This window comes from Hemitrygon akajei, unplaced genomic scaffold (assembly GCF_048418815.1).
Source record: "Hemitrygon akajei unplaced genomic scaffold, sHemAka1.3 Scf000067, whole genome shotgun sequence".
Lineage (NCBI taxonomy): Eukaryota > Metazoa > Chordata > Chondrichthyes > Myliobatiformes > Dasyatidae > Hemitrygon > Hemitrygon akajei.
The window spans coordinates 4,865,544-4,889,070 of record NW_027331953.1 but is presented as its reverse complement, the minus strand read 5'-3'; the positions used below and the strand labels follow the sequence as shown (position 1 = coordinate 4,889,070).

Here is a 23,527-nt window from a genome sequence, read left to right as displayed (position 1 = left end):
GATTGCAATGGGACAATTGCCCTCAAAGTAACAGAGGTTCAAGTTGCTGTCAACATACTGGATTAATTTGCGGGGGCAAGGAAATGATCATCCTGTTAAAGGTGTGCTAGAGGATGTTTGGGGACATCACAAGAAGAGTGCATTTTGTTTTGGGTGGCTGGTTTCTTACCACGCTGGGAATACGGGTGTATTTGATGATACAATATGTCCCACTGTAGCTTTCTCTGTAACCACACCTTGTTTTTTCCAATGACTTCAGTTGATTTTATGTTACACGATCGGATTCGGTTCTGCCTGAGAGTCTGTTGGTTCATCAGTATATTAATGAAAGTTATTATCATACAGTAACCATTTTACAGATGAATCAGAAGATAATTTAACTGGGTATGTTGGTGTGGCTGTTTCTGTATGCCTGAATTGCAGGTAATGATAAAGAAATGATTTATAGTCATTTATCAGCATAGGAAGCAGAATTCTTTGGCAACAGTTTAGGCTTACAGTGGGTGGACGAAATAGGTCCTTCTAATTTGCTCAGAATGCATTTCGGTTTTGATGTGTCTTAAACAGGTCATTCTGGCAGTAGGTCAGATTGACTGTTGGAAACTTGTCAAACGGTATTTCATATATAAAGTTTGATTTATATGTCTGCACATTATGGGCCCTGCACATCACACTGTTGAGGGAAATGATGATGTTGACTGTTTTGCACCAAAAGCTGTTAAATGTTAAGCTGTGGATATAGACCTTCCACTTAGCAAATTAGAAGCTAAAGGGTTGGTAGTGTTAAGAATTAGGGGCATATGGCAAGACATGATAATGGACATAAGGACAGACACCTTTACAGAATACATAAACCTGTTGGGTTTCTAGAAGAAGGGCTTAAAACAAGGGAAGGAAAGGGAATGACGTTGAAAAGCCCACACAATGCTTAATTTATGTCTTGTATCTAATTGGAAAACTTCATTCTGTGTCGTGTACATTTTGTCATTATGAAATTGTCGGAACACATACTATTTCAAAGTGAAGCGTATAAGGCTGAAGAAAAATCAAATGCAGTCTTCAGTACAATCTTTGCGAGGGTAGATAGTTTTCAAATAAAAACTTTATTAAATCGTGGGACTGACTTTAATCTAATTCACAGTTTGAGCTGGAAACGGAATGCAATAATTGTGTTAAACCTAAGGAAATGGCATATAAAGTAGCAAAGTTGATTGGGATGATGGATTATTGGGATGCTCTTAAAATCCAACAAAAGGCAACGAAAAAAGCCATAAGAATGGACAAGACGAAATATGAGGGCAAACTGGCCAATAATATAAATCAGGATACTAAAAGTTTAGTTTTCAGTTACATGAAGAGTGAAAGGGAGATGAGAGTTGATACTGGACCACAGGAAAATAATGCTGGTGAAGTGGTAATGGGGGACAAAGAAATGGCAGATGAACGTAATGAACAATCTTCACTGTCTTTTCCAGTCAGCACCGACCCCACTTGGCCCATTTAACCTGTCTCATTACGAGTGGACTTTAGGACCCGGGGGAGCTCAGGACCCGCCGCCCGCAGCTGCTGCTAAATCCCCAGTATTTCTGTTCGGTTGACGGATGCGGTGAACGAGTTAAAATTAATCGATCAATAATTCTCATCCCGTGTTTATTTCACTCCATAGAACCAAAGAACACTACAGCACAGAAAACAGGCCATTTGGCGCTTCTAGTCTGTGCGGAAACTTTATTCCGCTCGTCCCATTGACCTGCACCCAGTCCGTAACCCTCCAAACCTCTCCCATCCATGTATCTATCCAATTTATTCTTAAAACTCCAATCTTGGTGTCATCAGCAAAATTGCTTATCCAATTGACCACATCTATATCATTGATATCGACAACAAACAACAATAGTCCCAGCACCGATCCCAAAGACACACCACTAGTCACAGGCCTCCCGTCTGAGAAGCAATCATCCACTACCACTGTCTGTCTTCTCCCACACAGCCAATTTCGAATCCAGCTTCCAACCTCTCTATGGATACCTAGTGTCTGAACCTTCTGAACTAACCTCCCATGTGGGACCTTGTCAAAGGCCTTACTAAAGTTCATGCAGACAACATCCAAAGCCTTTCCTTCAACTACTTTCTTGGTCACCTCCTCGAAAAACTCTGCAACATTCATTAAACACGATCTACCATGCACAAAGCCATACTGACTATCCTTAATCAGCCCTTGGCTGTCCAAATACTTGTATATCCGATCTCTCAGAACTCCTTCCAATAATGTACCTACTACTGATGTCAGGCTCACTGGCCTGTAGTTACCTGGTTTGCTCCTGGAGCCTTTTTTAAACAACGGAACAACATGAGCTACCCTCCAATCCTCCGGCACTGCACCCTTGGCTGAGGACATTTTAAATATTTGTGTCAGGTCCCCTGCCTTTTTGTACACTCGTCTCTCTCAAGGTCCGAAAAAATAACAAGTCAGGCCCCGGGGATTTATCTACCTTTATTCGCTGTAAGGCAACAAGCACCTCCTCCTCTTTAATCTACAAATGTTCCATGACACTACTGCTTGTTTCCCTTCTTTCCATATACACTATGCCAGTTTCCTGAGTAAATACTGATGCAAAAAAACTGTTTAAGATCTCCCCCATCTCGTGAGGCTACATACTCTGATCTTCTAGGGAACAATTCTGTCCCTTACTATCCACTTACTCTCAATATATTTGTAAAAATAGTATTTTCTTACATTTTCTATACAAGGTTCCCTATGCCTGTTAACTTTGCCTTTAATCCTGGCAGGAACGTGCAAACTCTGCACTCTCAAAATTTCACATTTGAACTTACTGAACACATCCTTGCCAGAAAAAAAACGTTTCCCAATCCACTCTTCCGAGATACTTTTTCATTTCCACAAAATGGGCCCTTCTCCAATTTTACCGGAACATTAAGCTGCCAGTTCTGCCCCTCCTGCCACCAAGTCTCACTGATAGCAGTAATGTCGTAATCCCACGTGTCAGCCCACTCCCTAAACTCATCTGTTTTACCAACAATACTCCGTGCATTGAAATAGATGTACCTGAGAATATTTATATCATGCATAAAGCTTTTTTTTCATTTCCATCTATACATGCAGTCCTCTCATGTTCCTTATCCTCCTCCACCTCACTAACTGCTCTAACACTCTGGTTCCCCTCCCTCTGCAAATCTAGATTGAATCCCGCGGAGCAGCACTGGCAAATCTACCCGCAAGGATGTTAGTCCCCCTCCAGTTCAGGGGCAAACCGTCCCGTTGGAACAGGCCCCACTTTCCCGGGAACAAAGCCCAATTGTCCAGAAACATGAAGCCCTCCCTCCTGCACCATCTCCTTAGCCACGTATTTAGCTGCACTCTCCGCACATTTATATTTACAGAGACTTTACTCCTGATGCCGGTCCCGGGACCCGACCCGTTTACAGACCCGGAGCGGAACCGGAGCAGATTCTCAGCCACTGGTTGACATCCCCGGACGCGAAGAAAGGATAAAGTTTCCCCGTGAATTTATTCCCAGTGAAGGTGTGGAGATGGGACTTGGTCTCCGCGTTGTAAAATGAAACTGTCCCGGACTCGTAACTGAGATAAACTCCCACCCTCCCGGGGATGAGACCGGCAACGAGACGTGACTCAGAGCTGATGAGACCACGGGACACGGTACCATCCCGACGTATCACGTCACAAGACTCCCGCCCGATGACCCAGAATCCGGTCTCCGGACTCAGACTGACCCCTCTCTTCCTCTCCACAGACTCTGCGGCGACTCCCAGACTCCAGCCCCGAATCCCCGTCACTTCCACCTCCCAGTAATGTCTCCCCGATGTGAATCCCTCCGATCCCAGCACACAACGACGGTGTGTGAATCTCTTCCCGGTGTCAGGGAAATACCTCCAGGTCGGGTTCCATCTCAGACTCTTCCGATCCTCAGACACCTCTTGATCCGGACCTGCCGTTTCCACATCCAAGGTCACAGAGACTGGGGGGAGAAGCAGAGAATTAGAGAGTCCCCGGGGATCGGGGGGGAGACTCGGGCAGCGCGGCCTTGGGGATCGGGGGGGGGGTACGACTCGGGCAGCGCGGCCCCGGGGATCGGGGGAAAGGCGAGTGGACAACTGTCTCCCCAAAGGTTTTCCGCTGGACAGAGTGGGGAGAGACCCCTGGCCCTTGACTCCTCAGACAGGGGAAACATCCTCCCTCACTCCTGCCTGTTGACCCCTGAAAGAATTTTGTGTTTCCATGAGATCTCCTCTCATTCTTCGAAACTGGGAACAGAGAACATAGAGCAGTACAGCACAGAAACAGGCCCGTCATACAATGTTCACATTAATTTGTGAGTGTGAAGTGGGGGAGTGTGATGGTTTGAGACAGTAAAGGAGGTGATAATGGGAACCAGTAGGGGAGAGATGAATGGCAGATTGAACCAGGAGGGGGAGGGGTGGAAAGCCCCTGGGTGAACTCTGTGTGTGGACGTAATGAGAAGCTACAGGGGGCAAAGATGGCAGATGAGGATGACTTTGTCCCCTTTCCCACAACCCCATCCCTCGCAGCCCCTCATTAGGGCAGGGGATGAATTTGCAGGAACTCTTAAGCAACACAGGTCCTGATGAAGTGTTTCAGTCTGAACCGTCGACTGTTTACTCTTTTCATTGGAAACTTCCCGGCCTGCTCTTCCCCCAACAATTTGTGTGTGTTACTCTGCTTTAAATATACTCAATCATTTGGCCTCCACAGCTGCCTGTGGCAGATTCACTATCCTGTGGATAAAGGAATTCCTCCTCATCTCTGTCCTAAATGGACATCCCTATAGTCGGAGGCTGTGCTTACCGTTCTCGACCCACCCACATCCTCCCCATATCAACTCTCTCCAGACAGGTGTCAGAGAGATCTGGCGAGAACCTTCATCAGGACCTGTGTAGCTTGGATTACCAGCATCTGCAGATTTTCTTCTGTTTGATTTTTAAAGCAGAAATTAATAAGTAAACTTCTTGATCAGTCAGAGTCTCAAAAGTTATGGGAAGGAGGCAGGAGAATAAGATTGAGAGGGATAATAAATCAGCCATTCTTCTAAACTCCCATGAGTACAGGCCCAGAACCATCAAACACTCCTCATATGTTAACACTTTCATTCCCGGAATAATTCTTGTGAATCTTCTGGACCCCCTCCAATGCCAGTACATGTTTTCAAATAGAAGGGACCCAAAACTGCTCACAATACTCCAAGTGTGGTCTGACCAATGCCTTATTAAAACCTCAGAATTACAACCTTGCTCTTGTACTCTAATCCTCTCGAAGTGAAAGCAAACATTGAGTTTGCCAATCTTACCACTGACACAAACTGCAAGTTAACCTTCAGGGAATCCTGCACAAGGACACCCAAGTCCCTTTGCTCCTCTGATTTTTGAATTTCGCCCTGTTTACCGAATTGTCTACGTCTTTATTCCTTCGACCAAAGTCGTAGCTGCCGAAGTTTGTACCTGCCAAACTCTACCTGTGCTACAAGATCCTTATTACGTATACTGGTGCTTTCAAATAAGACCATAAGACAAAGTAGCAGAAGCCGGCCATTCGTTCCTTTGAATCTGCTCCACCATTTTATCATGAGCTGATCCATTCTCCCATTTCGTCCCACTCCCCCGCCTTCTCACCATGACCTTTGATGCCCTGGCTACTCACATACCTATCAATCTCTGTCTTAAATACACCCAATGACTTGGCTTCCACTGCCGCAAGAAATTCACAGATTCACCACCCTCTGGCTAAAAAAAATTCTTTGCATCTCCATTCTGAAAGGGCGCCCTTCAATCCTTAAGTCATGCTCTCTCGTACTAGACTCCCCCACCATGGGAAACAACTTTGCCACATCCACTCTGTCCATGCCTTTTAACATTCGAAATGTTTCTGTGAGGTTTCCCCTCATTCTTCTAAACTCCAAGGAGTACAGTCCAAAAGCGGTCAAATGTTCCACATATCTTAACCCTCTCATTCCCGGAATCATTCTAGTGAATCTTCTCTGAACCCTCTCCAATGTCAGATCATCCTTTTTAAAATAAGGAGCCCAAAACTACACACAGTATCCCAAGTGAGGTCTTACCAGTTCCTTATAGAGCCTCAACATCACATCCTGCTCCTATACCCTATTCCTCTAGAAATGAATGCCAACATTGCATTCGCCTTCTTCACCACCGACTCAACCTGGAGGTTAACCTTCAGGGTATCCTGCACGAGCACTCCCAAGTCCCGTTGCATCTCAGAACTTTGAATTCTCTCACCATTTAAATAATAGGCTGCCCATTTATTTCTTCTACCAACGTGCATGACCATACACTTTTCAACATTGTATTTCATTTGCCACTTCTTTGACCATTCTCCCAATCTATCCAAGTCTCTCTGTGGACTCTCTGTTTCCTCAGCACTACCGTCCCCTCCACTTATCTTTGTATCATCAGCAAACTTAGCCACAAAGCCATCTATTCCATAAGCCAAATCGTTGATATACAACGTAAAAAGAAGTGGCCCCAGCATGGACCCCTGTGGAACACCACTGGTAACTGGCAGCCAACCAGAATGGGACACCTTTATTCCCTCTCTGTGTTTCGTGCCAATCAACCAACGCTCTATCCACATATGTAACTTTCCCGTAATTCCATGGGCTCTTATCTTGTTTAGCGGCCTCATGTGCGGCACCTTGTCAAAGGCCTTCTGAAAATCCAAATACACAACATCCACTGCATCTCCCTTGTCTCGCCTACTTGTAATTACCTGGAAAAATTTCAATGGGTTTGTCAGGCAGGATTTTCCTTTAAGGAAACCATGCTGAGTTTGGCCTATCTTGTCATATGCCTCCAGGTACTCCGTAACCTCATCCTTGTCAATTGACTCCGGAAACTTCCCAACCATTTCTCAAGCTAACAGGTCTATAATTCACTTTTTGCTTCCTTCCCTCCTTCTTAAATATCAGAGTGGCATTTGCAATCTTCCACTCCTCCGGAACCATGCCAGAATCTATTGACTTTTGAAAGATCATTGCTGATGCCTCCGCGATCTCCACAGCTACTTCCTTCAAAACACAAGGGTGCATTCCATCTGGTCCTGGAGATTTATCTACCCTGAGACTATTCAGCTTCCTGAGTACTTACTCTGTCGTAATTGTGACTGCGCACACTTCTCTTCCCTGACACCCTTGAGTGTCCGGTATACTGCTGATATCTTCCTCAGTGAGGACTGATGCAAATGCTCGTTCAGTTCCTCAGCCATCTCCTTATCTCCCATTACAATTTCTCCAGCATCATTTTCTATTGGTCCTATATCCACTTTCACCTGTTTTTTTACTCTTTATATACTTGAAAAAGTTTTTAGTATCTTCTTTGATATTATTTGCTAGCTTCCTTTCATCGTTCATCTATTCCCTCTTAATGGCCTTCTTTGTTTCCTTTTGTAAGCTTTTAAAAACTTCCCAATCCTCTGTCTTCACACTAATTTTTGTTTCCTTGAATGCCCTCTCCTTTGCTTTTACTTTGGCTTTCACTTCTCTTGTCAGCCACGGTCGCATCGTTTTTCCATTCGAAAATTTCTCCTTTTTTGGAATATATCTGTCTTGCACCTTCCTCACTTCTCGCATAAACTCCAGCCACTGCTGCTCTGCCGTCCTTCCCGCTAGTGTCCCTTTCCAGTCAAATTTGGCCAGTTCCTCTCTCGTGCCACTGTCATTTCCTTTACTCCACTGAAATACCGACGCATCGGATTTCGGCTTCTCTTTCTCAAATTTCACAGTGAACTCAATCATGTTACGATCACTGCCTCGTAACGGTTCCTTCTCCTCAATCTCTCTAATCACCTCTGGGTCGTTACACAATATCCAATCCAGTACCTCTGATCCCCTAGTGGGCTCAACAACAAGCTGTTCTGAAAAGCCATCTCGTAGACATTCTACAAATTCTCTGTCTTGAGATCCAGTGTCGACCTGAATTTCCCAATCCACTCGCATGTTAAAATCCCCCACAATTATCATAACACTGCCCTTCTGGCAAACCTTTTCTATTTCCTGTTGTAGTTTGTAGTCCACCTCACTGCAGCTGTTAGGAGGCCTGTAGATAACTGCCATCAAGGACCTTTTACCCCTGCGATTTCTTAGCTCAACCCAAAAAGGTTCTGCACTTCCGATCCTATGTCACCTCTTTCTAATGATTTAATATCATTTCTTACCAATAAAGCCACGCAACTCCCTCTGCCTACCTGCCTATCCTTCCGATACACCGTGTATCCTTGGACGTTCAGCTCTCGGTGACATGCATCCTTTAGCCACGTCTCAGTGATGGCCACAAAATTATACCTGCCAATCTGTAGCTGTACGACAAGATCATCCACCTTATTCCTTATGCTGTGTGTATTTAGGTATAACATCTTAAGTCCAGTATTTGGTACTTTTTGCATTGATTGCACTGCAACTCATCCCATTGGCTACAAATTTGCCCCATCACCTGTCTGTCCTTCCTGACATCTTTACTGCTCACTATCTTAGATTTATTTCTGTTTTCCCCCTCCTCCGCTCTATCATTCCGGTTTCCCATCCCCCTGCCAAATTAGTTTAAACCCTCCCTGACAGCTCTATTAAACATTCCCGCTATGATATTGATTCCCTTCGGGTTCAGGTGTAACCCGTACCCTGGCAGCTGGGAGGCAGCACACCATGCGGGAATCTCTATCAGGCTCACAGAATCTCCTGTCTGTTCCCCTGACTATGCAATCCCCTATGACTACCGCATTCCTCTTCTCCCTCCTTCCCTCCTGCACAACAGCGCCAGGCTCAGTGCCAGAGACCCGGTCACCGTGGCCGTCCCCTGTCAGGTCATCCCCCTCAACAGCATCCGAAACGATATACTTGTTGCTGAGGGGTGCAGCCACAGGGGTGCTCTCCACTATCCGGGCATTTCCCTTCCCTCTCCTGACAGTCACCCAGTTTTCTGACCCCTGTAGCCTACGGATGACTACCACTCTGTAGCTCCTGCCTATCACCTCTTCATTTTCTCTAATAAGCAGTAGGCCATCAAGCTGCAGCTCCAGATCCCTAACACGGTCTCCGAGGTGCTGAATCTCGGTTCACCTGGTGCAGATGAGGCTATCAGGGAGGCTGGAGGTCTCCCAGGATTCCCACATCTGACACCCTGAACAAAGCACTAACCCTGCAGACAAGCTACCTGATTCTACAGGAATGAAACAAAGAAAGATAGGTCTACTCACCCCCTTATTTCGCCAAACACACGAATCTTTTAAACCGTGAGCTAATGTGCCCTGCTGTTCCCCCATCCCTGATTAGGTTCTTGATTAGCCCGGGCATCAAAGGGTCTGGGGTGAAAGCAGGGGAGTGGCGATGACTGAAGAATTGGATCTGCCCATGACTGAATGGTGGCGCAGGCTCGATGGGCCGAATGGCCTATTTCTGCTCCTATATCTTATGGTCTATTCCATCAGCTAAATCTTGATTTCCAGCATAAAATGAAGGTGTCCTAACACTGACCCCCGTGGAACACGAGTCACTGACAGCCAACCAGACAAGGATCCCTTTACTCTCATTCGCTGTTTCCTACCAATCAGCCAATGTTCTAACCATGCCATTAACTTTTCTGTAATACCATGGCCTCTTAACCTGGTTACCACCTTCATGTGTGGCACCTTGTCAAAGGCCTTCTGAGATTCCAAATATACAACATCCACTGCATCCCCTTTATCTATCCTGCTTGTAACCTCCTCAAAGAATCCCAACAGGTTTGTCAGGCAGGATATTTCCTTAACGAAGTCATGCTGACTTGTCCAATATTGTCCAGTGTCATCAAGTATTCCATAGCCTCATACTTAATAATTGACTCCAATTTCTTCCCAACCACAGAGGTGAGGCTAACTGTCTATAATTTCCTTTCTGTTGCCTTCCTCCTTCCTTAAAGAGTTAAGTGACATTTGCCATTTTCCAGTCCTCTGGCACCATGCCAGGGTCCAATGATTTTTGAAAGACCATTTCAAATGCCTCCATAATTTCTACTGCGACCTCTTTCAGAACACTAAGGTGCAGTTCATCTGGTCCTGGTGACTTATGTACCTTTAAGTCTTTCAGCCTTTTGAGCACCTTCGCCCTTGTAACAGTAACTGCACTCACTTCTCTCCCCTCGCACTCTTCAATACCGGGCACAGTGCTAGTGCCTTCCACAGTGAAGACTGGTGCAAAATATTTGGTTTATCTGCCGTCTCTTTATCCCGCGTTATTATTTATCTGGCCTCATTTTCTAGCGGTCCTATATTCACTCTCATCTCTGTTTTTTTTACAATATTTGAAAAACAATTTGATGTTGTTTGCTAACTTGTTTTACAAAGACAGGTGTGTAAAAAGGGCCTGAAGGATCTTTGGAGACCAGAGTCACCCCAACCACAAACTGTACCAGTTGCTACCATCTGGGATACGGTACCACAGCAGAAAATCCAGGAGCAACAGGCTCCGGGACAGCTTCTTCAACCAGGCCATCAGACTGATTAACTCGTGTTGACACAACTGTATTTCTATGTTACATTGACCAGCATGTTATACAGATAATTCATCATAAATTACTATAAATTGCACATTGCATATTTAGATGGAGACGTAACGTAAAGATTTTTAATCCTCATGTATATGAAGGATGTAAGTAATAAAGTCAATTCAATTCAAATCAATTTTTTGTTTATTTTTCCCACCCAATCATCCTTTTAGTTCCTCTCTGTAGATATTTAAAAGCTTCCCAATCCTTTGTCTTCCTACTAATTTTTGTTTAGTTGTATGCCCTCTCTTTTGCCTTTACAATAACTTGTCTTCCCTTGTCAGCCACGGTTTTACTATTTTGCCATATGAGTATTTATTTATTTTTGGAATACATCTATCCTTCACCTTCCTCATTTTCTCAGAAACTGACACCATTTCTGCTCTGCTCTCATCCCTGCCAGCATCTCCTTCCAATTTGCTTTGGCCAACTCCTCTCTCACCACTGTAATTTCTTTCACTTCCCTGAAATACTACAATGTCAGACATCACTTTCTCCTTATCAGATTTCAAGTTGAACTCAGTCATTTTGTGAGCACTGCTTCCTAAGGTTTCTTTTAACTACTCACCTATGGTTCAATACATAACACCAAATCCAGTAGAGCTGTTCCCCGAGTCGGCTCAACGACAAACTGCTCTAGAAAGCCATCGCATTGCATTCAACAAACTCACTCTCTTGAGATCCTTTACCAACTTGATTTTCCCAATTGACCTGCATGTTGAAATCTCCCATGATTATCATAACATTGTCCTTTTCATCAGCCTTTTCTATTTCCAGTTGTAATCTGTGGGCCACAACCCACTGACTGTTGGGAGGCCTGTATATGACTGCTGTCAGTGTCATTTTTACTTTTGCAGTTCTTTACCTCAACCCACAAGATTCAACATCTTCCAATCCTATGTCACATCTTGCTGCTGATTTACCAGCAGAGCCACACCACCCCATCGGCCTTCCTTCCTTCCCCCGATACATTGTGTAATCTTGAACATTCAACTCCCAACTACAACCATCCTTCAGCCACGATTCCGTGATGGCCACAACATCATACCTGACAATCGGTAATAGTGCAACAAGATCATCCACCTTATTTCTCATACTCCATGCATTGAGATATAACACTTTGTGTACTGTATCTGCTACCCTTTTTAATTCTGCATCCCTAATGCACTGATACTCACCCTGCTGGCTGCAATTTTCTCCTCTCATCTGTCTGCCCTATCTGACAGTCTGACTGCACGCTATCTTTGCATTTTACCATCAGTTCTATCGCTTCACTCCACTTCCAACCCCTCACCCCACCAAATTAGTTTAAACCCTCCCCAACAGCTCTATCAAACCTCTCTGTGAGAATATTGTTCTCCCTCGGCTCGAGGTGCGACCCATCCCTTTTGAGCAGGTCATTCCTCCACCAGATGAGATCCCGATGATCCAAGAACCTGAATCCCTGTCCCCAGCACCATCTTCTCAGCCATGATAATCGGCCAAATTATCCTGTTTCTACCCTCACCAGCACGTGGCACAGGCAGCAATCCAGAAATTACAACCCTGGGGGTGCTGCTTCTGAACTTTCTACCAAGCTCTCCAAATTCTATTATCATGACCTCTTTGCTTTTACTTCCATTGTCATTGTCCCAAAATTCATCAAGATATCTGGCTCTTTTCCCTCCCTCTCTGAAATGCTGCGGACACGATTCGAGGCATCCCTGACCCTGGCACCCAGGAGGCAACATACCATTCGGGTGTCCCGTTCACATCAATAGATTCTCCTGTCTGTTCCCCTGACGATTCAGTCCCCGATCACGACCACTCCCCTCATCTGCCTCTAAAAACAGTGAGAGATGCTGATCCGGAAGGGGGAAGACCTGCGTCAGTCAGAGTCTGCACTCACAGGGCACATGAAGGACTTGTGTATTTTCCTGACAATCCCGGTCACCACACTGATACCTGCTTTTATTCCCTACAATATTATCATCAGTATTAAATTCCCAGTTCTTCTGGTAGATCCAAACTCATGTCCTGGTGTGTTACTGCATTTTCCTGGGATCAGGATACAGTGGTTCATCTGCCAGTCCCGTGTATTGGTTGTATTGTGACCCTGTGCTGGCGTGTCCAGGGGTCTGACATCTCCAGCTGCCCATGTGACAGTGATGCCTCCCAGTCGGTGCGGTTGATGTGGAATAAACTGCAGTTCCCCTTCAGCCCAGTATTACAGACAATCTTTGCCTCAAATTGGAACTAAATTGAGCTTCATAAACAAGGAGAAATGAATCTTTATAAGTTTTACCTCGATTAATAGCATCACGCGTTCCTCTCAGCACTGTTTTCAACAAATAGGGGTGATCGAATTTTTCAACTGGTAGGGTCCCATCTGTCACTGACAATTTCTGGATATCGTCATTAATCCTATAAATATTAAACTGCTGGTTATAAATTGCTATTCTGAACTATTTTACAAATCCATTCAGGGTTTCAGTAAAGAGCATGTCCTACCTTCTGTTCCGACGAGCTTCCTCCTGAAATAAATAAAACACAAATCCGATTAGACTTGGACTTACTGTCCACATCCTGAATTTCATCCAAATCATTACCAGGTGTTGAAAATTCCCACTCCCACAGTCACTCACACACACGGACAATACAGAAACATAGAAACATAGAAAATATGTGCAGGAGTAGGCCATTTGGCCCTTCGAGCCTGCACCGCCATTCAGTATGATCATGGCTGATCATCCAACTCAGAACCCTGTACTTGCTTTCTCTCCATACCCCCAGATCCCTTTAGCCACAAGGGCCATATCTAACTTCCTCTTAAATATAGTCAATGAACCGGCCTCAACTGTTTCCTGTGGCAGAGAATTCCACGGATTCACAACTCTGTGTGAAGAAGTTTTTCCTCATCTTGGTCCTAAAAGGCTTCCCCTTTATCCTTAAACTGTGACCCCTCGTTCTGGACTTCCTTAACATCGGAAACAATCTTCCTGCACCAAGCCTGTCCAATCCCTTTAGTATTTTATACGTTTCAATAAGATCCTCCCTCAATCTTCTAAATTGCAGTGAGTATAAGCCTAGTCGATCCAGTCTTTCCTCATATGAAAGTCCTGCCATCCCAGGAATCAATCTGGTGAACCTTCTTTGTACACCCTCTATGGCAAGAATGTCTTTCCTCAGATTAGGGGACCACAACTGCACATAATACTCCAGGGTGCGGTCTCATCAAGGCCTTGTACAACTGCAGTAGAACCTCCCTGCTCCTGTACTCAAATCCTTTTGCTATGAATGCCAACATACCATTTACCTTTCTCACCGACTGCTGTACCTGCATGCCCACCTTCAATGACTGGTGTACAATGACACCTAGGTCCCGTTGCATCTCCCCTTTTCCTAATCGGCCAGTGTTCAGATAATAATCTGTTTTCCTGTTCTTGCAACCAAAGTGGATAACCTCACATTCATCCACATTAAATTGCATCTGCCATAAATTTGCCCACTCACCTAAACTATCCAAGTCACCCTGCATCCTCTTAGCATCCTCCTCACAGCTAACACTGGCGCCCAGCTTCGTGTCATCTGCAAACTTGGAGATGCTGCATTTAATTCCCTCGTCTGAATCATTAATATATATTGTAAACAACTGGGGTCCCAGCACTGAACCTTGCTGTACCACACTAGTCACTAAAGGTCCCGTTTACTCCCACTCTTTGCTTCCTGTCTGCCAACCAATTCTCTATCCGCATCAATACCATACCCCCAATATCGTGTGCTTTAAGTTTGCACACTAATCTCCTGTGTGGGACCTTGTCAAAAGCCTTTTGAAAATCCAAATATACCACATCCACTGGCTCTACCCTATCCACTCACTAGTTATATCTTCAAAAAATTCTATAAGATTCGTCAGACATGATTTTCCTTTCACAAATCCATGCTGACTTTGTACGATGATTTCACCTCTTTCCAAATGTGCTGTTATCACATCTTTGATAAAAGATGCTAGCATTTTCCCCATAATTCTACGGTTTCTCTCTCCCTCCTTTTTTAAAAAGTAGGGTTACATTAGCCACCCTCCAATCCTCAGGAACTAATCCAGAATCTAAGGAGTTTTGAAAAATTATCACCAATGCATCCACTATTTCTTGGGCTACTTCCTTAAGCACTCTGGGATGCAGACCATCTGGCCCTGGGGATTTATCTGCCTTTAATCCCTTCAATTTACCTAACATCACTTCCCTACTAACATGTATTTCCCTCAGTTCCTCCATCTCACTAAACCCACGGTCCCTTACTATTTCCGGAAGATTATTGATGTCCTCCTTAGTGAAGACAGAACCAAAGTAGTTAATCAATTGGTCTGCCATGTCTTTGTTCCCTATGATCAATTCACCTGTTTCTGACTGTAGAGGACCTACATTTGTCTTGTCCAATCTTTTTCTTTTCGCGTATCTATAAAAGCTTTTACAGTCAGTTTTTTTGGTCCCTGAATTTCTCCCAGTTCTCCGGTGTGCTGCTTTTTTTTTGCTAATTTATATGTTTCTTCTTTGGACTTGATACTATCCCTAATTTCCCTTGTCAGCAACGGGTGCACTACCTTCCGCGGTTTTTTCTTTTGCCAAACTGGGAGGAACAATTGTCGTAGTTCATCCATGCGATTTTTAAATGCTTGCCATTGCATATCGACCGTCAACCCTTTAAGTATCATTTGCCAGTCTATCTTAGCTAATTCACATCTCATACCTTCAAAGTTACCCTTCTTTAAATTCAGAACCTCTGTTACTGAATTAACTATGTCACTCTCCATCTTAATGAAGAATTCCACCATATTATGGTCACTCTTACCCAAGGGGCTTCGCACGACAAGATTGCTAACTAACCCTTCCTCATTGCTCAATACCCAATCTAGAATGGCCTGCTCTCTAGTTGGTTCCTCGTCATGTTGGTTCAGAAAACCATCCCGCATACATTCCAAGAAATCATCTTCCTCAGCACCCTTACCAATTTGGTTCACCCAATCTATATGTACAAGCCCCATTTTCAAAAAAGTTGGGATATTTTCCAAAATGCAATAAAAACAAAAATCTATGATATGTTAATTCACGTGATCCCTTATTTAACTGACAAAAGTACAAAGAAAAGATTTTCAATAGTTTTACAGACCAACTTATTTGTATTTTGTAATTATGCACAAATTTATAATTTGATGGCTGCAATACACTCAACAAAAGTTGGGATAGAGTTAAAATAAGATTGAAAAGTGCACAGAATATTCAAGTAACACCGGTTTGGAAGACTTCACATTAAGCAGGATAATTGGTAGCAGGTGAGTTATCATGACTGGGTACATAAGTAGCGTACATCAAAGGCTCAGTCTTTGCAAGCAAGAATGGGTCGTGGCACACCCCTTTTGTGCCAAAATTCGTGAGAGAATTGTTAATCAGTTCAAAAGGAACATCTCCCAATGCAAGATTGCAGAGAATTTAGGTCTTGCAACATCTACAGTACATAATATTGTGAAAAGTTTTAGAGAATTCAGAGACATCTCAGTGCGTAAAGGGCAAGTTCGGAAACCACTGTTGAATGTGCGTGATCTTCGAGCCCTCAGGCGGCACTGCCTAAGAAACTGTCATGCTATTGTGACAATTATAGCCACCTGGGCTCATTAGTACTTCGGAAAACCATTGTCACTTAACACAGTCCGTCGCTGCATCCAGAAATGCAACTTGAAACTGTATTACGCAAGGAGGAAGCCATACATCAACTCTATGCAGAAACGCCGGCGAGTTCTCTGGGCCCGAGCTCATCTCAGATGGACCGAAAGACTGTGGAACCGTGTGCTGTGGTCAGATGAGTCCACATTTCAGCTAGTTTTTGGAAAAAACGAGTGTCGAGCTCTCCGTGCCAAAAATGATAATGACCATCCTGATTGTTATCAGCAAAAGCCAGCATCTGTGATGGTATGGGGGTGCATCAGTGCCCACAGCTGAGTGAGTTGTATGTATGTGAAGGTACCATTGACTCTGAGGCGTACATTAGGATTTCAGAGAGGCACATGTTGCCATCAAGGCGACATCTGTTCCCGGGACGTCCATGCTTATTTCAGCAGGACAATGCCAGACCACATTCTGCATGGGCTACAACAGCATAGCTTTGTAGACACAGAGTGCCTGCTGCCAGTACAGATCTATCTCCTACTAAAAATGTATGGCGCATCATGAAGAGGAGAATCAGACAACGGACACCACGGACTGTTGAGCAGCTGAAGTCTTATATCAAGCAAGAATGGACAAAATTTTCAGGTGCAAATCTACTACAATTAGTATCCTCAGTTCCAAAACGATTAAAAAGTGTTATTAAAAGGAAAGGTGATGTAACACAATGGTAAAAATGCCTCTGTCCCAACTCTTGTTGAGTGTGTTGCAGCCATCAAATTCTAAATTTGTATATATTTACAAAATACGATTAAGTTTGCCAGTAAAACTAATGAAAATGTTTTCTTTGTACTTTTGTCAGTTAAATAAAGGTTCACATGAATTAACATATCACAGATTTTTGTTTTTATTGCATTTTGGAAAATATCCCAACTTTTCTGGAAATGGGGTTTGTAGATTGAAGTCACCCATTATAACTACTGTTCCTTTATTGCACGCATTTCTAATTTCCTGTTTAATGCCATCCCCAACCTTGCTACTACTGTTAGGTAGCTTGTACACAACTCCCACCAGCGTTTTCTGCCCCTTAGTGTTATGCAGCTCTAACAATATCGATTCCACATCCTCCAGGCTAATGTCCTTCCTTTCTATTGCGTTAATTTCCTCTCTAACCAGCAATGCTACCCCACCTCCTTTTCTTTCCTGTCTATACCTCCTGAATATTGAATAAAACTACGGGGTAAATTACATGGAAAGTTTCTGAATGTCAGACCATTACTGAGAGGATGAAACTTACAGGGAAGACAGGACAAGCTGTGCATTATCATCTGGATATGACGTTAGTGTGATAGGATGGAGGAATTTAAGATCAGTGATGTATTTGATTGTGTGTGGGTGGCGAAAGTACCTCTATTTATGGGGAGACTTGTGGGTAGACGAAATTCCAAATGGATTTTAATAAATTCCACTAGAAATTTAGTGAGGAGGATGTGGAACTCAGTGCCACAGGAGTGGCTGAAATGGAACAGCAGAGGCTGACTGTAATGGGGAGGCTGGATAAACACATGAGGGACCAGGGAGTTCGGGGAACTGTTGCTGGGTGCGGTGAGTAGGTGGCAGGAGGATTGTGAAGCAGGGAAACTGATAGAAGATGGACCGAATGGCCTGTTTATGATAGAGAATGGGATATAATCCCATGTGAAATGTATCCAGAAAATAAAGAGACAGTGGAAGATTCCCATCTGATGGAAACCGGATATGGAGGATAAGTCTGATGTGTGGGTGTTCATGAGTGTTTTAGAGGATAATTAATGTGATAATTAAGGAAACAGTCAGCAGCTCTGTGTTATGATCAGAGTAGATAAATTCAGGGAGATTTGCATTCTGTACTGGGATGTACAGAAGTTGTGGAAGCCCAGTTTTGGGACAATAGACAATAGGTGCAGGAGTAGGCCATTCGGCCCTTCTAGCCAGCACCGCCATTCACTGTGATCATGGCTGATCGTACACAGTCAGTACCCGGTTCCTGCCCTCTCCCCATATCCCTTGACCCCGCTATCTATAAGAGCTCTATCTAATTCTCTCTTGAAGGCATCCGGAGACTCGGCCTCCACTGCCTTCTGGGGCAGAGCATTCCACATATCCACCACTCTCTGGATGAAGAAGTTTTTCCGCATCACTGTTCTAAACGGCCTATCCCTTAATCTTAAACTGTGGCCTCTAGTTCTGGACTCACCCATCAGTGGGAACATGCTTCCTGCCTCCAGCGTGTCCAATTCCAATAATCTTATTATTATGGGACAACAGCAACCCTGAATAGTTGTATCAATTGTCTGGTGAGAAACAGTTTACTGCCATTTGTAAATGCTGTGTGTAGAAGCAACACATCTGTTTTCTGTCCGCATTGTATTCTGTGTTACGTGTTTATTATGGTAACTCGTCACGTGAGTGGGGACGTGGTAAAAGCGAAGGGAAAAAGTTACGTTTCTGTACTTTGTTCTGGGCAGTTTTGAGCTGGGGACGGGCGGATGTCATTCTGTTCTTGTCCGCTGTGTTGCAGCTTACATTACAATTAATTACCCTGAAGTTTCATCGCTTCGAGATTGTATTTTGCTGATGAAGGACTGAAAGCATATCTTGGACATTTTGAAATGTCATTATTGGAGTGATTGGAGGGCGCGTCATGCAAGTCTAACAACTTGTGTGAGGTCACCAGCAGCGGTAATTGATTTGTTAGAATTGGCCGCTGTACTGTGTTTATTTCAAATATACCACTGTTCATGTAGTGCCCTTTGACAGAAACAAATTGAAATATAATCCCTCACCTTGAGAAATATCACACTGTCTTTTTGATCCATCTGTTCCTTTAACTTAGTGATTTCCTCCTGAATAATCCTTATATTCTCTTGAAGAGCTAGAAGATTTTTCTCCATTGAGTTGAGAATCCTCTTCTCTTCTTCCCTGAGATTCCTGAGTAAGCTCTGCTCTTTCTCAGTGATAATCTGGCGCAGTTCAGCAAACTGGGATGTGATGTGGGACTGAAGGCTGTGTGACTGTTCCTGTCGAATGAAAGGTGAAGATTAATATACTTCATTGCTGTGCTCTGTTTCCTTTTGTCGTTCAGTGCGGTCTTTTGGAGTCCATGCTACTTCTGAGTGCATTCCCGTCAACACCATTCCCTCATGTTTTCCTGAAACCTACTCTCCCTCATTGACCCATAAACCCCCATCTGATTCACGCACACCCTCCCCAACTTCACAGGGTTAAATGTAATTAACCATTCATCCGGCATGTCCTTGGGATGTGTCTGAAACTGTCATGGCCACAGGGAGAGCATGCAAACTCCACACAGACAGCAGCAGAGGTCAGGATCGAACCCAGGTCACTGGAGCTGCGATACTCGGCTATTCTGCATTAAATTGAGCAAAACTCAACAGTAATATCAGAAGTCCCGCTCAGGAAGCCTCACCCGAACTCCGGAAATCTTCTCTTTCTGTTGCTGCTCCTTTTCCTGGAAGTCTGATTTCTTTTTTGTGAGAGAGTCTAAGGAAGATTTTATCTGATCCTGGAAGTCAGAGAGTGAAGGAAATAGAAACAAAGGTGCATCAAAAGAAACAGGTGATCAAACCCGATTATCACACAAAATGCCGGAGGAACTCAATGAGTCAGGCAGCATCTATTCAGGGGAAATAAACAGTCGGTGTTTCGAGATGAGACCGTTCATTAGGACTGGGAAGGAATGGGACAGAAGCCAGAATAAAAAGGTTGGGGATGAGAACCAGCTGACAGGTGACGGGTGAGACAACGTGAGGGGGAACGTAGGGTAGGGTGATGAAGTGAGAAGCTGAGAGGGGACAGGTGGAAGAGGTAAAGGGCTGGAGAAGAAGGAATCTAATACGAGAGGACAATCGACCATGGAAGAAACGGGAGGAACTGGGCTGTTTGCGGCCCTGAATGGTGACGAGGGAGGAGATTAGGAGTCAGGTGTAGCACTTGTCCCGCTTGCAGGTGTCAGTGCCAGGAGGGAGATCAGTGGGGAGGAGCGAGTGGATCAGGGCGATACAGTACGTGGACCGCGCTCCGTATGGAGAGCGGAGAGTTCGGGGTGCGGGGATGGGCTGTGGGACGGAGAGATGCTAGAATCCCGTTGAAAATGGCCGAAGTTGCAAAGAATGATGTGTTGGTTATGGAGGCTCGTGTAATGGTATGCAGGAGAAAGGAAATGTGTTAAGTATTTAATTAACGTTCGTTTTTACCTTGCAGATTTTAACAGCTTCTTTAATCAGAATGAAGGGGTGCTGTCTGTGTTCCTGCGCAGCTGCACAGATCACACAGATCAGTGTCTTGTCCGTTTCACAAAACAGCTTCAATTCTTCCTCATGTTCCTCGCAGTGAGGTTTACTTTCCTTCCCTTTCGGGTTCAGGTTTAGATTTCGAGCTTTTTCAGCCAGATTTGCTAAGGCCCGATTCACCCTGAGGGTGCGGTCAACAATCACCTCTCTACATTCCGGGCAGGAGTTTCTCTCCTCCCTTTCCCAACACCGTGTGATACAAGAGCGACAGAAGTTGTGCCCACACTCCAGTATAACCGGATCGGTGAAGAAATCCAGGCAGATACGACAAATTGCCTCCTCGGTCCAACTCTCGGCCGGTCCTTTCGAAGCCATGTTAACTCCCAGCACTTCCTGATTCAGAATGCTTTCACTTTCCGGGAGCTGCTGATCCCCTGCAGTACCGCGATTGTCCACTACGCGCGCTGCAGTCTCAGGGAATGAACATTCTGCTGCTGGATAATCGAACTGCTTGTCACGGCAACGCAGACCGCAACAACTGTGATTGATCCGCTTGGTAGCATCGCATTTCCTCCTGTCTATAGGCATACTGTCCGTACACTGATACGAAATAAATGGTTGGAGACGATGAACCAAATCGTCAAATCCGAAAATACTTGAAATGCATTTCCTCGTCTATGTCTCTCAGTGGCCGGACAAGCACAGAAGATTCACCCTCCTTCTGCCTCAATCCGTTCAATGGTCGTACATACCATCTCCTCCAACGTCTTCTCTCTTTTCTGCGTTGCAGTAATGTCACTAAAATTAACCCTTGTTCAACATTTATTAGCGCCAAATCCAACATGATGTGCTCAGTCGCCATTAGAAACCCCAGCGCCAGCTAGCGTTTTGGCGGTGAATTGCAGAGCGACGCAGACACACCTGCGCACAGGTATAAATGCTCACACGGCGCCGGCTACCACACAGAGGTATAAATCAGCCCGGCTACGAGCGGAGGAGGGTTGGCAATATGGCTGGCAAACCATCCCGTAAAAACCCAGTGCGACAAAAACGTCAGCTGAATCTCCAAAGGCCTCATCCCTGCGGTCGGAAGGACCTTCCCCTGGAAGATGATTAAAGTCCTGCGCTGAAAGGAGAAGCCATGTGCCCCCCTGGGGTGGTTCACTACTACAATAACTGTGAAGCTTCCTCAGCCAACTCGGCCACTCCCTGTCCAGTTTAGAGGATCCCTGTAGTACTAATGGTGTCCCTGTAGTCTGGAATGTGTCGGTCGGCAGCATTCCTGTACGACAGCGGTTACCAAACGTTTTCTATGCCAAAGACCAATACCAGTAACAGTGGACCCCAGTTTGGTAGACCCTGCTCTCCGGACATCTCGATGTGATGGCAGGCCAACAAGTTTCGAGCGTCTTTCCCCGAGTTGATGATTTTCCAGCAACACTCGCTGTCCGTTTTCCTGCGCGTCCTGGGAACAGCCCGAGGATCAGTGAGCTTTCTGTCACGCAGCTGCTGTGGAACAGGCCCTTGCATCTTTCTCCACAGATCTTCGCCAGCCCACAGTCCGCAAAGAGGTGAGTGACCGTCTCGTCTCCACTGCAGTAATCTCAGCGCAGCGCGCTGTGGGAGTGATCACCGGGCATGCAGCAAGGATCAGACTGGGAGGGGCCCTCTCGTCTCCACTGCAGTAATCTCGGGACAGCGCGCAGTGGGAGTGATCTCCGGGCATGCAGCAAGGATCAGACTGGCAGGGGCCCTCTCGTCTCCACTGCAGTAATCTCGGGTCAGCGCGCAGTGGGAGTGATCTCCGGGCATGCAGCAAGGATCAGACTGGGAGGGGCCCTCTCGTCTCCACTGCAGTAATCTCGGGGCAGCGCGCTGTGGGAGTGATCTCCGGGCATGCAGCAAGGATCAGACTGGGAGGGGCCCTCTCGTCTCCGCTGCAGTAATCTCGGGGCAGCGCGCTGTGGGAGTGATCTCCGGGCATGCAGCAAAGATCAGACTGGGAGGGGCCGTCTCGTCTCCACTGCAGTAATCTCGGGGCAGCGCGCTGTGGGACTGATCTCCGGGCATGCAGCAAGGACCAGACTGGGAGGGGCCCTCTCGTCTCCACTGCAGTAATCTCGGGGCAGCGCGCCGTGGGAGTGATCTCCGGGCATGCAGCAAGGATCAGACTGGGAGGGCCCCTCTCGTCTCCACTGCAGTAATCTCGGGGCAGCGCGCTGTGGGAGTGATCTCTGGGCATGCAGCATGGATCAGACCGGGAGGGAAGCTCTCGCCGCCAGACAGGTGAGGTCTTGCTGCTTGTTGATGAGATCTGGTGAAGAGGCATTCTGCCAGATGGTCTGGGCTGTCTGCTCAGGGAACCAGTCCACTGTGACCATCCAGTCCTTCTCCTGCAGTAACTGCAGGACATTCCTTGCTGACCACTGTCTGGTGTTCTTGTGGTCAAAGCAGCTGGTCTGAAAGAACTGTCACCAATTTCATTAACACAAGGTTCACATGGAGAAGCTTCCTGATTGAGACAGAAACAGTCTCACAGGGTATTTACAGGGTAGGGACAGGAATGATGTTTCTCCTGGCTGAGCAGTGGAACCAGGGATCACAGACTCAAAATCCGAGGTCACCTCAGCAGGACTGAGATGAGGAGAAATTTCCCCAAAACAGTGCAGTGAATATTTGGAGTTTTCTCCACAAGTTTTCTAAATTAAACGGACATATTTTAGGGCTTGGCGATGTTGGGAACATTGCAGGAAGGTGGTGCTGAGGTCAAAGGGCAGCCATGTTCCGAGTGAGGGGCAGAACAGCGCAACGGGACGATTGGCAATGCCCGCTCCTGTTTCTTATTTCCTAAATCACGAGTTTACCTTTGCGCCTTGTTCTCCCTTGGCCTTCAGCCTGTCAGATTGCACAGGGGAGCGGTGAGAGCTCCAGAGATCCATCAGCAGCCGCTGCGGTTATTTCATGTTCCTGTTATTTATCCTGTTTCTCCATATTTGCATTTGCACAGTTTGT

The 23,527-nt window shown here is 45.5% G+C and overlaps 1 protein-coding gene across 1 annotated transcript; it reads right to left on the bottom strand.

Moving 5' to 3' along the window:
- Window positions 1–1,085: 1,085 nt before the first annotated feature.
- Window positions 1,086–22,896, bottom strand: LOC140722025 (zinc-binding protein A33-like). Its single transcript, XM_073036836.1, has 7 exons — window positions 22,774–22,896; window positions 20,480–20,800; window positions 19,693–19,788; window positions 19,049–19,282; window positions 13,075–13,097; window positions 12,869–12,987; window positions 1,086–3,998 (listed from the first exon to the last, which is right to left on the bottom strand). The coding sequence occupies exons 1-7, from the start codon at window positions 22,894–22,896 to the stop codon at window positions 3,442–3,444; spliced, it is 1,473 nt and encodes a 490-aa protein (XP_072892937.1). The 3' UTR covers window positions 1,086–3,441.
- Between the last annotated feature and the right edge of the window lie 631 nt (window positions 22,897–23,527).

Coding starts and splice junctions, on each gene's coding strand:
- LOC140722025 (XM_073036836.1), bottom strand. CDS start 22,896: ATGGTCACAGTGGACTGGTTCCCTGAGCAGACAGCCCAGACCATCTGG. Junction 19,789..20,479: donor AAGCTGTTAAAATCTGCAAG/GTAAAAACGAAC, acceptor TCTGACTTCCAG/GATCAGATAAAATCTTCCTT. Junction 3,999..12,868: donor GCGTGATGCTATTAATCGAG/GTAAAACTTATA, acceptor TTCTCCCCCCAG/TCTCTGTGACCTTGGATGTG.